Here is a 14,154-nt window from a genome sequence, read left to right as displayed (position 1 = left end):
ATCTGAAAGGTGAATATAAATGATTGAATTTTTAATAATGAAAATGTGTGTGAAATATTTTTAATTGAAATATTCACAGCTTAAATATACAACCATGTTGAATTTCGCCCATAAAAATTCAAGCCTTAAAAATAAAATGCATCAAAATGCAAGCACAGCTAATGTAATGCATTTTTTTTTTTTTCAATTAGTGCAATTCAACAAGCTTTTTATTTCGAAAACATTTGGCATTAAATTACTTCCATAAAGGGCCCTTTTGTTTTTCTAAGGAGAATTATTTTTTTTCCATCATCCGGGGCTTTTTGGGGGCCTTAACGTGCTCAAAAACTCTTGAAAATTGGCACACACAATGGAATCTGTGGCCATTAGGATGCCGCAAAGGATGGGACCCGGGCGTGGCAGGGGGGCTTGACAGCGCCCCCTTGAATGGTGTCCAAAAACTTGGTCCATATATCAAACACGCTTGCATGTATTTGTATGAAACACTGTACTAATATAGACCTCATTGGGCTGAACAACTTTCATGCTCTAAGTTATCCACCGGCTCAACAGGAAGTCAGCTATTATGGGTTGTTTGAAAAATGCATGCTCTGGAATTTGATATACTCCTTCTAGGCGATTAATCCGATCACCACCAAACTCGGTCAGAATGAAGTCAAGACATTGAGGATGTAAAATTGTGAGCAGATTTTTGATATCTCAAACGGTTTGGCTGTGCCGAGGCAACAAATTTATGGCAAGAAAAGGTAAACAGGAAATGTGTTATAACCTCTGCATACATTGATTGATGTTTATGAAACTTCAGCTGTGTGCTCATTGAAGGAAGCCGATCACATGGATGTGACTATTGTGAGTTCAAGTTATAGCGCCATCAACTGGCAGCAGGAAGTGTGTCATTTTCAAAATGCTTTAAGATCACCCTCTAATTTTTACCGAATTTGCTTCAAACTTCATTAGAATAATGTCAAGACATAACGAATGAAGACCTGTAAAAACAGTTTGAATATTTTTCAAACACTGTTGCCATAGCAACAGATCAAACTTCAATATTTGTTTTGGATGGGTTTGAGACACTAAGCATGCTTCAAATTGCATGAAACTCGACTGATATGTCAGGATTGTCATCCAGCAGACATGGGCAAAGCCTCAAAAACGGGCAGGAAGGAGGGCCTCTATAGCGCCACCTTTTGAAAAAAGTGGGGTGTTAGTTTAACCTACAGTCACCAGACTTGGTACACACATTGGTCTCATTAAGCCGGACAACTTTCTAATTTAAAGTCATTAGCTCTGACCAACAGGAAGTCCGATATTTTGGTTTGAATGTGAATTTTTTCACCCTCTCTCTCCCTCTCTGTGGTACCCCCCCTCCACCTCCCCCTCGCCCCTCACTCCCTCCTCACTCCCTCAGTCTAACTCTTGTGTGTGTGTGAGAGTGTGTGTTGGTTTTTGTGGTTTACGAGGACTTTTGACCTGAATACGCACCGGCATTACGGGGACATTTGGGTTTATGAGGACACAGGCCATGTCCTTGTAATTCCGGCAATGTAGATGCCTTTCTCTATGTCCCAGAAGCACCCTCTCCAATTTTCGCGGCATGTCCTTATATACCACAAAAACCTGATTTTATACCATACACTGTGTATCCTCTGTGTACGAGAGTGCGCCCCTGCAGCCGGGTCCTGGTACTGTACCGGCGTCATCGAAAATTTGCATTTTTCACACAAGTGTAAGTATTGAGGCCTGTGATTGGTCAGATCGGTACTGGTAGGCGGGAAATCACGAAAACAAGATGGCGCCGACGGGCGGAGCCTAATTCCGCAGCCCCTATTGGTTGCATACGCAATGAACAACAAGCGAGACAAGATGGCGCCGGTGGGCGGAGCCTCATTCAGCTTCAGCTTCAGCATAGGTCTGTATAACAAGCGAGTTAATGCAAAATACTAATTATTTAAGTGTTATTGCCTATAATTTTTAATTTGTGAATTAAATATATGAATAAATAGTGATCCTCGATTAAAAATATCCCTTAAATGTCATGTAATAAAGTATAAAAGTAACTTGAACGCTGTTTACTCAGTATTTATACAGTTTATTTATCTCGTTAGCATATGCTATTCATGTAAACACAACCACACATTAACTCGTGCGCTCACATCACATATATTTATTATTATTATTTTAATCCCGCGTATATTATATTAAGTATGGTTTATAATAAGAGTCTTCGCGTTCATTTCCTGTTTGGCCCGGATAGAAGCTGCACCTGAGAAGACATCTGAGCACCTGATGGAGGCTACTGTTATTTTAAAGGTAAGTTCTTCTGCTTTTTAAATGCTTGTGGGTCCGTTTGGCTTGTTTGTTCATGTTTTGTAAGCTCTTTGCAGCTCGTTTTACAGTTATAAAACAGCTAGCTCGCGATGCTAACGGCGCTAGCGAGATTGTGATTGTGTTTAAAGACTGTCAGGAGGGAATCAGCGATGCTTGTCATTTTAAACTGGTTTTCGATTTAACTATAATTGTAACTGCATCATTTTCTGATCGCATGCAATAACCTAGCCAAGCCATCATAATAAGGCGTTGTCATGACTACAGTCGGCATTTCACCCAGTACAGTATCCTCACATACTAGCCTACTGTAAATATTACTACAGTTCTGCTTGATTTAAAGACATTAAGAAACAAAGATTTACTGGCTATGATAAGATGTATCAGAACTGTCAGTCTTATTAAGTCAAATTAATACTGTCAGTATTATTGTCTATAATTTATCAATTGTGAAAATTTATGAAGGAATATTGATCCTCAATTATACATAATTCTTAAATATCATACAATAAAGTATGAAAATAACTTGCTGTTTACTATAATTTATCTTTTGATGTTTATACTAAAAACAGAAGATGACAGAAGACACATCAGATCATGCTGAAGTGAAACAGTGATGGAGAAAGCCCAATCTCTGGAGGAAGATGATTTCACCTGTGTCAGGTATATTATATGTTATTTACAGTCATGATTTTACTTGTTTTATTATTAAAGGTTAAATGTTACTCAGGGAAATAGGGCTACACAATATTGCAGAAAATCTGACATTGCAATATTTAGTTTTTCTGCAATTTATATATTGCAATATGAAAACAGTTCCACCAGATGAATTGAATAGCTCTATTTGAAAATAATTAATCATTCTAGGATGATTGGGATAATTTTGTAGGGTAGTGCATCTGCTTAGGGAATAATAAACGAATTACAAGCTTAGATAAACACAATAAAAATAAGATACAAATTAAAATAAGCAGTGCTTTATGTTTTTCAGGTTAATCTAACTGTATTCAGGTACACACATTGAGGAAAGCATGTATGGGTCCAATATTATATGCATCCGTTTTCTTAATTGTTTACAATACAGAACCGACTGTTTTCGCTGAGAGTGTTTGTTCAAGCTCAAAGATAAGAGAAAGAGAACTGAACTCTGTGCAAGTTCATATTGTGTTTGATGTTTAAATTGACAGGACTTAAAAACACAAGCAAATGATAAGCTTTCACTCTATGATGGATAAACTTTGCAGTTAATACGTGAATCACATGCGCTCTTAACCGGGGGGCAGCTGGACCGTTCGGATCAACTACGATCCCTACACTTGACATTGCACATCCTGTGATGTGACTTTTGTGGATGCACACATCGGGATACAATGCTAAAACCATACATCATGCAGCCCTAGTCCGTATGGATCGCAGATCAACTATGATCCCTATAGCCTACTTGACTTCATTTATACTGCAATGTCACACCCACAGATAGGTATCAGTGACAAAACTATATATTGTGCAGCCCTACATGGCTTTATATATGCATTAGGGTTGCACAATATATCGCATGTGATTGTCACGCGCATTTCGTCAGTAAAGCCGGTTCCCTGATTACTGCTAAATCGCCATCACCTGCTTTCAAATGGAGCGGCATTTAATAGACAGAGCCGTAGATCACTGAAAAGCCACGCAATATCGCGTTCATTATCGAAGGCAATTCATCTGCGATATGAACGCGATATTGCGTAGCTTGTCAGTGATCTACGGCTCTGTCTATTAAATGCCGCTCCATTTGAAAGCAGGTGATGGCGATTTAGCAGTAATCAGGGAACCGGCTTTACTGACGAAATGCGCGTGACAATCACATGCGATATATCGTGCAGCCCTAATATGCATCACATTACATGCGTGTTCATGGCAGTATGTCAGGTTGTGTGTAGCTTTACACCTGTTTTATGAGGACACGTGTTTTATGAGGACATCATGAGAACATGTTCTTCATGTTTGACTTGACTGAAGAATCTCAGTGTGTTGTTAGATTGACACAAGCCTGGTCTATGAGGACACTAGTTTTACCGGGACTCTGGGGTGCACCCATATGGAAGATTGGGATCGATACTGATAACCCATAATTCACAGCTCACTGTAGCAAATGTCAATATTGAAAACTCATAATTGCGTTTGTTAGTTTAGATATAATCATTTTAGAAGTAGGTAAAAAGTAGCACCCTCAGTTGAAATTGACTTTCAATGAGTAATACTGCAATGAATAATTGTTTTTCTTTATTTTGATTTGATTTGTATTTGCTTTTCTTTCTTATTTTCAGATGGTAACTGAGAAGAATCAGATTCAGAAGAATAAGATACAGCAACAATAAAGGTATCAAATAAAGTAAAGTAATAATTGAGTTAGTCCTTAAAGGTGCTAAAGAGGATGTTTTGTTTTATACATTTTTGCAATATTACTTGAAACTGTGTTTACTAACTGATAAAACACTATTTATTAGGTGCACTGAAAGTAATAATATTATACAATATATATACAACATCTGTGCACGAGGTAGGGCCTTAAAAACATCAGCCAATCGCGTAAACGATTGGCCCTCTGGCTTGTCAATCACTGCCGTGACGTTCCTTGTGAGAGACGAGCGTGGCTGCGCGCTCCAGTAACTTTCCACACTCCACAGGCGCTGCATGCAATGTTTTTGTCAGGAGACAGGAGTAACAACTGCAGATTATGAGTTACCTGCGGTGAGTCTGACATAATGAATCCACTAACACGACACAGCGAATGCCGGCGGTAAACACTCGTGTTCCTATACTTGTGCACAAGTTTTGGGAGGCGTTCCCTCGAAATGAGCTGTGAAGGAGGGGGGTTGTTCTTACGCATGCGCTCATTTCAAAAACTCAGTAACAGTCTTTGGTTTCTCAGTCGACGAAAAGATCCTCTTTAGCACCTTTTAAAGAATAGAACAGATTTCAGTGTTTCTAAGAAGCAGATTGTTTGCCACAGTTATCAGTCACTGAATTATGATTGTGTGTGTGAAAAGTGAGTCATGATCACTTACTGTACAACTAGCACACCTCGTTTCACCACTATCATACCCCCCTAACCTAACCCTAACCCCTAACCCTAACCCTGAACTCAGGGCGCCATCCAAATGTATCTAGTTATCAGTGTCCCGGTAAAACTAGTGTCCTCATAGACCAGGCTTCTGTCAATCTAACAACACACTGAGATTCTTCAGTCAAGTCAAACATGAAGAACATGTTCTCATGATGTCCTCATAAAACACGTGTCCTCATAAAACAGTTGTAAAGCTACACACAACCTGACATACTGTGATGAACACACACACATAATGTAATGAACATTACCATGGGTTTTTAAATATTGAAATATTGATTTGAAATGGATCTATTTTGTGATCTTGTATATGATCTCAAACCAATATTTCATGTGCACATATTTATTGATCAGTAGCTGTGAATGGGGGACACTGATCATCCTGTCCATGTTTAATTTGCATTAATCACTGTCTGACTGTACATTATCCCTTTGATATATTTCATATATACTGAAGGTTTGTAACTCTTAGGTGAAGTGATTGTATATAAAGCTTTATTTCTTATTTTCAGATAAGCCGTGAGACCCAGCTGTCATCAGTGACGATTGTGCTGCTCTTACTGTGGGACTAGACCAGGTAAGTGAGAGTTGTGCTGTAAGAGAATGAGCAAATGTAGCAGAGACACTTGTGAGATCTAGGCTGTTAACATATTCAGACCAGTGTTTATGTCTAATTTGATGTTTGCAGACTCTCAGTGAGGTTGGACCCTCTGCTAACAACCTGCTCCTATTACAAAATAAAACTGTAATTTTTCAAAACGGTTACATTTTAAAACCAATAAATCTAACAGCCCTTCTCTTCTGAATTCGCAAAGACATGCCAAACTAAGCTCTGTTTTGTTTGGTGCAAAAGAGAAATTGCCACATTATGAATCAAAGTTTTCCACAAGAAATACCAATATATGGAAAGTGCATCAGTGCATACATACAAACACAAGACATTATGTTAACAAACATGACTAAAATAATGCAATAAACATGCATTTAACAACATAGGATGTTCCATAAAACCATAATGTGCTTAACTGGTAAGAAAAAGTATACAGGGAATTCTGGGAATGTCACTTCATGGTTTTTCACTGTACATTACACTGCGTTCCAAATTATTATGCAATTGACATATCAGTAAGATTTCAGTACAATAAACATTCAGGTTTTAGTTTTTCTAAGAAAATGTTTGTTTGTTTATTTATCCATGTCTTTTTAGATAACTGGTATCAATCTCAGACAAAATAATTTGCCAGGTCTATGGAAACCCTACTTAGAGGTTGTTCCACATTATTAAGCAAATCACAGTTCTCATGCAATATGGGAGGAAGAAAAATCTGTCTGAAGATGAAAAGCATGAAATGGTCCAATGTTAATGTTTCTCTTTGTGAGGTTTGGTTTGGAGTGGCTGAAATGCATCTTTACGCACAACTGCCAGCCTGCATGGAGAGCTTCTTGAGACTCCAGAGACACCAGCAGCTTCAAATACCTGTTTGCTGCTCAACACTGGCTTTTTTTATAGCTGCCCTTTTAATACAATTAATTTTTTTGACAGGAACTTTCATTAAGTCTTTATCTGACCGAGTTCTGCTGTGCTCTAAATCACTCACAAATCTCATGATAATTCGATAATCTCCATTCAGTTTCACACAATATTAGTTGTTTTCATGCCTTTTGCACAACATTGCACCATTTCATGCTTTTCATCTTCAGAAAGATCTTTCTTCCTCCCCATATTGCATCAGAACTGTGACTTGCTTAATAATGTGGAACAACCTCTAAGTAGGGTTTCCATAGATCTGGCAAATTATTTTGTCTGAGATTGATACCAGTTATCTAAAAAGACATGGATAAATAAACAAACAAACATTTTCTTAGAAAAACTAAAATCTGAATGTTTATTGTATTGAAATCTTACTGATTTGTCAATTGCATAATAATTTGGAACGCAGTGTATAAGATTATTTGTTCATTTTACTTGCAAAAAGGGAAAAAAAAAAAACTGGACAGTTAAATTAAATATAAGGTTAGCTGTATTACATTTTGCACATATAGTAAGGGAACTTACTGTTAGCCAATTAACAGGTTTTTACCGTCTTTCACAATCAAAATTATAGTACTGTAAATGACACTGTATGTTCCTCTGAGCAATTAAAAGCCAGTTGATTGATCATTTAGCGAGGGACACCGGACGCCCTATGCAAGGCAATTTTCTACGATACTCTCCTATAAGAAAAAAAAAACAAATTGACAGAAGTTAAAAGAAATGAACATGATTGATGTTCCATTTACACACAGACACAAAGATACTTCCGTCGATTTAATCTGATAATATTGACTGAATCAGTATGAATTTGGATGTTTCTATAAAATGACTGAAAAGAATAAAACAGCATCATGTGACTTTGTGAGTGAAACATCTAGTTTTTGCGGTTAAAGGGGTCATGACATGACAAATCAAAGTTGCCTTGATCTTTTGACATATATGAGGTCCTGCTAGTTTCCTATCTTAAAACGCTCTAATTTTTATAAACCAATCATTTAATCAACCTCCTCATTTTGATGTTGTGGGATCTGTGATGTCACACTGTCAAAACATTTGCATATGACTGCCTCCAGAAAGACATCAACCAATAGTTATACATCATCACACAACAGGCCCCGCCCAGTGGCATTCAGTTGCTTTACAGCTGACATTTGCCTAGACTGGATGTGAGCGCCACATCAAAAGTAAATAGAAGCCATTATAATCAGTGACGCTGTCTACACTGGATACAGTATACAGATGATACAGCATTGAGTTTCTGACAACAACAGGACAAATGAAGATTGAGAGAATATTTGCTTTGACACATCCATATTAAACAGCTTGTTTGTGTCTCTGTACAGACTTCAGAAAAATCCCAGTGTCAGACACAAGTGAATGGTTTATTTTAATGATGTCCCAGATCACGTCAGAGTATTATGTTTGTTCAGAGCATTTTACTTTGTAAAAGGGGCCCAGTGTAATGCAGAGTTCGCAATGAAACTTTTGTTGGATGAAGCAGCAACTGTACTGGATCTGACAGCAGCTGCAGCACAAACGGTGAGTAAATGATGTCATTATGCTTTGGGCCAGATTTACTAAACGGGGCAAATTAGCTTGAGAATGCAATTCCACAAATGCAAGTTTTGTGCGTGATTTACTGCTGAGAGATAGAGAGAGAGCAAGAGAGAGGATGCACTTTCAGGACACAATAAAACATATTTTGTGGCAAATGACATGAACACATGACACTAATTTGTAGTTTTCATCCTATAGTTTACTATATTTATTTGCTTGGTTGGTGTCGTTGTGGGTTTAATTACTTTTGCTGTTATAGGCTGTAAGGACATTTTGAAATAACTGAAATCATTTTGCGAAGTGATATGGAACTGTAATGTGGTCAAGACTTGCCAAGAACTACTTTAGCTCTGCGTTTCCCTGAAAATAATTGCAATTTAGAAAGTTGATCAACCAATCAAATTCGAGCATTCAACAGCCCCATAGTATAAGTTAAAAAAGTTAATGTCATGACCCCATTAAAAAACACATCACACAAACACACAGAAAACACACAACCAGAAATTCTCACCAGTTACACCTGCAATCACCAGCAGAACACCAACACATAATCCTCCTATACATAAATACACAATCCAATCTGTAATGAAAAAGACAGTCATTATTATTAGACAGATTATTAATAGAGATCAACAACTGACTTTTTTATGATTTAGATTTTTTGCTAGACAATTGACTTTTTAGATAACTTTGACTGATATTCCTTCCCACCTTCATCAGTTATATGATTTTGAATGAACAGAAATGGCACCATCTAGTGTTTATCACCTACAAACATATTTACAGTGATGGTATTTTGCATTGTGACACTTGACATGTCACAGTGAAAGAGACCAGGAAGGCCTTAAAACTAGGGCTGTCAAAGTAATTACCCCCAAAAGATAATTTTAAGTCATTATTGTGTAAAGCAACAAATACATATTACAAAAAAGTAGCTTCAGAAAGAAATATTCTGTTCGATTCAACAAAGACATTTTTTACACATGAACTTTTGGACCACGAGGTTGAGTAAATGATGACTGAATTTTAATTTTTGGGTGAACTATACATTTAACATTTAATTTTAACAAATGACATGTATGACATCAAAGTAGTAAAGTACTGCAAGAGCAGACGGCTCCGTATGCTTTTGAATTGCTCTCGCTGTACTTTGATATCATACACCGTTCGGTCTGTGAAGTGCCGCTTCAAGTCCAATAAGTCTTTCACTCGGTTCTTTCAAAACGCGGATTCTTTGCTTTGTCTTTAAATTTTCATTAGCAAAATTAAACAAAATAGACAATATTGTGTCTAAATAAATAACACAATATTAACTTCTTATTTACTGAATTTTTGTATAAAATCAATATTGCATTTGCACTCATTATATAGGCTGTGGGACAAAAACACTTGTGTAATATTGCACTCGTTACTCGTGGGATATTGCTCAAAATATGATCTAAATATGAAACAAAAACTCAAACAGGGGCATTTTTGACTGCATTCTTGGCTCCATCACGCAGTGAGTTGTTGTCCTTGTAATGTCAGATGAACTACATTGGTCTGGGGTGGGGCAAGTGCATTAAATGCGCTACAAATATTAACGCGTTATTTTTTTACCGTAACTAAATAATCTAATTAATGCATTAAATCGACAACCCTAGTTAAAACATAAGACCACTGAATTATATTCTAATACTGCTCAAGGGAAAATTAACTGAATGACAGATACTTACCTTGGCTCTTTTCACTGATAATGCTGATGCTGTGCTGACGGCGGATGCTGTTGCTGTTGGTGATGATCTCAAGATTATATTCTCCAGAGTCTGTGTTTCTGGTGTTTGTGATGGTCAGAGATCCAGTCTGATTGTCCAGCTTCAGTCTGTCTCTGAATCTCTCATCACACTGAACATCTGTACAGATCTTACTCTGATCTCCAGTGATTTCAGCGATGAGAGTGTCATTAAAATACCATCTCATCAAACCCCTCGCTTTGTATATTACACCAGGATCAAAAGTGACAGATTCACCTTCCTTCACTGACTTTCTCTTCATTGCATCACGCTCAGCAGCAGGAACATCTGAAACACAAATAAACATCTGCTGCTTTTCGTGCCATTGAAAAATAGCAACAACATGGAACAAGAAAAACAAAAGCGTGGATCTGAAAAACGATTGGATTACAGGTTAAAATGGAGATATTTGAAATTATACTATGGAAATATGAAAAAGATAGATAACTATAACAAAAACATCAGCAACAACATGCCAACTGAGAAGCACCTTACCCCAAGTTCCATTTTAAATTTTTATTTCAAAATAATACTGAGGGCAACTATACACAATAAAATGAGAAACTGAAACTGAAACCAAATATTATAATGCAAGTCACTGCTGTAAAAATAAACACACTGTGACTAAGCATGTATAACCTTAGTCTTTAAACATTCATTAATGACTCACCATAGACAGTGATAATAAAGATCTTTTCACTGATGCTGTTGCTGCTGATGATCTGTAGTTTATACAGTCCGGAGTCTGTGGATATGATTATTGTGATGGTCAGAGATCCAGTCTGATGATCCAGCTTCAGTCTGTCTCTGAATCTCTCAGTGCCTTCATTACACTGAACATCTGTACAGGTCTTACTAAGATAATCACTGATTTGAGCTATACAAGTGTGATTGAAAAACCATTTAATCTTTTCTTGTTGGTTTGTTTTAACATTTGTGTTCAGAGTGACTGAATCTCCTTCCATCACTGACACTGACACTCTGTCTTTGTCAACACCGGACATACCTGAAAAAAAAAAAAAAAAAAAATGAATAGAATCACTTCAAAAAAGTAGGATGTACAAGAACGGTAAAAGTGTTTGAATCCCTTTATGCATGATCACAAGGTTGCAGTTTCAACAATGAACACAGCATGAACAATAGGCCTACAGTATAAACATCATCAAAGGGTCACTGACATCAAGAGGGAACTGTAAGTGCAGGAACAAAAAGCATTTTTAAACCATGGTAAAAACCAAGATATGGGGAAAAAAAAGTTTTGGCCATAAATGTATAAAATAAACTACCTAGAAAATAAATATATTAGCCTATAATAGCAAAACAAAATATGGCTTTTTCTCTATAAATCTTGTAGTTCTGCACCTCTATTTTGTCAGTGTTTCGAAAACCAACAGTCGTTGCACAAAATACGTATTTGAATAGAGAAATATTTCAACAGAGATAGGGTATAAACAGTTTGAGGACATTTACCAAAACGCCTTATTGTGTCAGTAAAGATATGAATAGAATAAAGTATCTTAACTCTTAAAAAAGTGTTCAGCTTCTTGCCTGTTTACGTGAACAGAGCCTGGAAGGTTGACATATTTTGTGTATATTTGACCTTAGGCACGCCCGAAGCTCGCTGACTTTGTTTATTTTGGGGTGCGCCCAGGGTTGCCAGATTTTCACAACAAAACCCGCCCAACTGCTACTCAAAACTAGTCCAAAACTAATCCAAACGCGTTTCAGGGGGGTCCCCAGGTACAATTCGCATTCCAGGGTCTATCATGTTATTTGGGGTTGCTTCAACCCGCGGCATCAGTGTTAAAGTAGCCCAATTCCGCGGGAAAACCACGGACATGGCAACACTGGCGCGCACAGACAGCTGCCAGAGAACGAGCTAATATATTTATCTTATTCGCGGTTTAAAACACTATTAATAACTCTTTTTTTAATCCAGCTCGTCTCATTTGACGATTTGGACTTTAAGTTTGTGCTTTATGAAATCGAGTCACATTCAACATTATCTTTCACCAGAAACAAAAAAGGACTTACCAAGCTGGAAAACCCACACTAGGAGGAAAATGAAGAGATTCATCACAGTTTCTCTGAAAAACAAATGCCGATTCTGTGGGAACGAAAGCCCTTTCTGTTTCAATATTGACATGTCAAATGTACAGTTGTAAATAAACATGACTCAGCTAGACCCGCCCTCCTCCTCCTCCCATCCGTGCTTCCTGAAACAGTCATGAACGCGCATTTAAAATCATTCTTGTCGTTATTATGATTCGTGGTCCAGGCTGCATCAGTTTGTTTTTATTGCCGTTTTCGGAGCTTGTGGCGACTACAGAGACCGCGTTTTTTTTACAGTGTGTTCAGGGGACAGGCAGCTAGCGGATAGTGAGGAGATGTTTGCTGTATGTGACAAAAAATGTTTTGGCCTAAAAACAAGTGACATCACTTAGAGCACCTTTAAGCAACAAAAAACTGCTGGGAAAGATCAGCTCTACAGCAAAATATAGATGGGCAAACAAGGAGGATGAGGAAGAAAAACAGGATGAAGAAGAAAAGTATTAGAAAAATAAATAACTAATAAATAACTAAAAAAAATACCTCTGCTATATTAGAAATCCAAATTGAACAAAAATAGCTCTCACAAACCTACAAAAACTAACTAACAAAAACTATCTATATCTTTACAGAAGATACATTATTTCTATCATTATTTAATTTGTTATTTTTGAAACTTGTCATAATAAAACATGTTAAGTAACCTCTGAGAAGCCTGTCTGAATTTGTGTCTTTGGTTATAGATAGTATTTTGTAATATAAAAATTTTCTATACATACAGAGGAGGTATAGAACTACTTTAAATGTATTGAAATTATAAGGCATCTTTGAGTAAACTTCGCGTGTCATTTGAGTATCTCATTGCCGGGCTGAGTGTCCTGGTTTTTGGTAATCAAAATATAGTCACCCTACCATGTCCAGTACATTGACTAGAAATATAGTCAAATGATTTTTGTGTTTTACGGACCATAGTACTACCTGTCAGTGGCAAGGGCACAAAACACATTAATTAGTCCGGGTTTGACTACTTTCTCACAATAAAATACAAAAGCTATACAATTTAGTCTATGTAAATTGTTAGAGGTTTCAATCAGTGGCGGCTACTGGTCTGTCAGAGAGGGGAAGCTCATTTTCGGCCTACATCATAAAATTGTCTATTTATTTAAAAGTAAATTCTGCCCTACGTTCCTTTTCAAGAAAATGGTCTGTGACCCTGTCGTACCAACTAGGAGTCTTTTCAAGTGACTTGACCAGTGTCCTCTCAATGGCCAGCAGAGCTAGGCTGCTTAATGAATGAATGAATGAATGAATGAATGAAGGAATGAATGAATGAACGATCTAAAAAAAAAAATTAAACTCTGTAAAACTGAAACAAGGAATGTGGTGTATAATTGTGTGAAATGTATGATGAAAATCAAGCAATTTCGCCAAGCAAATATCAAAGAAATAGGTTGCAGCAGTTTTTATTTCGACTGAACTTGAGAAATCCGCGATGGGACTGAGCGCGAATAGCTTCAGTGATTCCTTATAGTACAGAATCGCTGTCAGTCAAAAGGAGATGCAGTCTTTCGACAGACCCTCCAATCATCACGCAGAAGCTCGGAGTCCGGGCCAGCCCACTCCCCATTCAACCCCAGAGACGCTGAGCGTCCGTGGGCGGGACATAATCGCAGCGTTTATCCAATGACCGTCTAGTTTCGAAGCGCTGAAAAAAACCGTTCAAAGCAGCCCCATTGAAGTCAATGGACGCTGGGCTTCAATAGGGAAATGCACTGTGACGCTGCGGGAATGTATGAGAAGGA

General features: G+C 37.4%; 1 protein-coding gene and 1 long non-coding RNA gene across 3 annotated transcripts; one reads left to right on the top strand and one right to left on the bottom strand.

Annotated features, from left to right (window-relative positions):
* Positions 1-1,410: 1,410 nt before the first annotated feature.
* LOC125265335 lies at positions 1,411-6,155 on the top strand. Of its 2 annotated transcripts, XR_007184245.1 has the most exons (6): positions 1,411-1,909; positions 2,255-2,310; positions 2,898-2,988; positions 4,641-4,693; positions 5,953-6,017; positions 6,129-6,155. It is a non-coding gene; the product is annotated as an uncharacterized LOC125265335 (long non-coding RNA). The 2 variants fall into 2 exon arrangements; XR_007184244.1 differs by lacking the exon at positions 1,411-1,909 and having other exon boundaries at positions 1,961-2,310.
* Positions 6,156-7,340: 1,185 nt separating this feature from the next.
* On the bottom strand, positions 7,341-12,498 carry LOC125265334. The gene is made up of 5 exons (XM_048185473.1): positions 12,338-12,498; positions 10,974-11,309; positions 10,247-10,591; positions 9,043-9,111; positions 7,341-7,654 (listed from the first exon to the last, which is right to left on the bottom strand). Exons 1-5 carry the CDS (start codon positions 12,474-12,476, stop codon positions 7,599-7,601), a joined length of 945 nt encoding a protein of 314 aa, XP_048041430.1. The 5' UTR covers positions 12,477-12,498; the 3' UTR covers positions 7,341-7,598.
* Positions 12,499-14,154: the final 1,656 nt, after the last annotated feature.

This window comes from Megalobrama amblycephala, linkage group LG3, assembly GCF_018812025.1.
Source record: "Megalobrama amblycephala isolate DHTTF-2021 linkage group LG3, ASM1881202v1, whole genome shotgun sequence".
Lineage (NCBI taxonomy): Eukaryota > Metazoa > Chordata > Actinopteri > Cypriniformes > Xenocyprididae > Megalobrama > Megalobrama amblycephala.
This window is presented reverse-complemented; position numbering and strand designations above follow the sequence as displayed.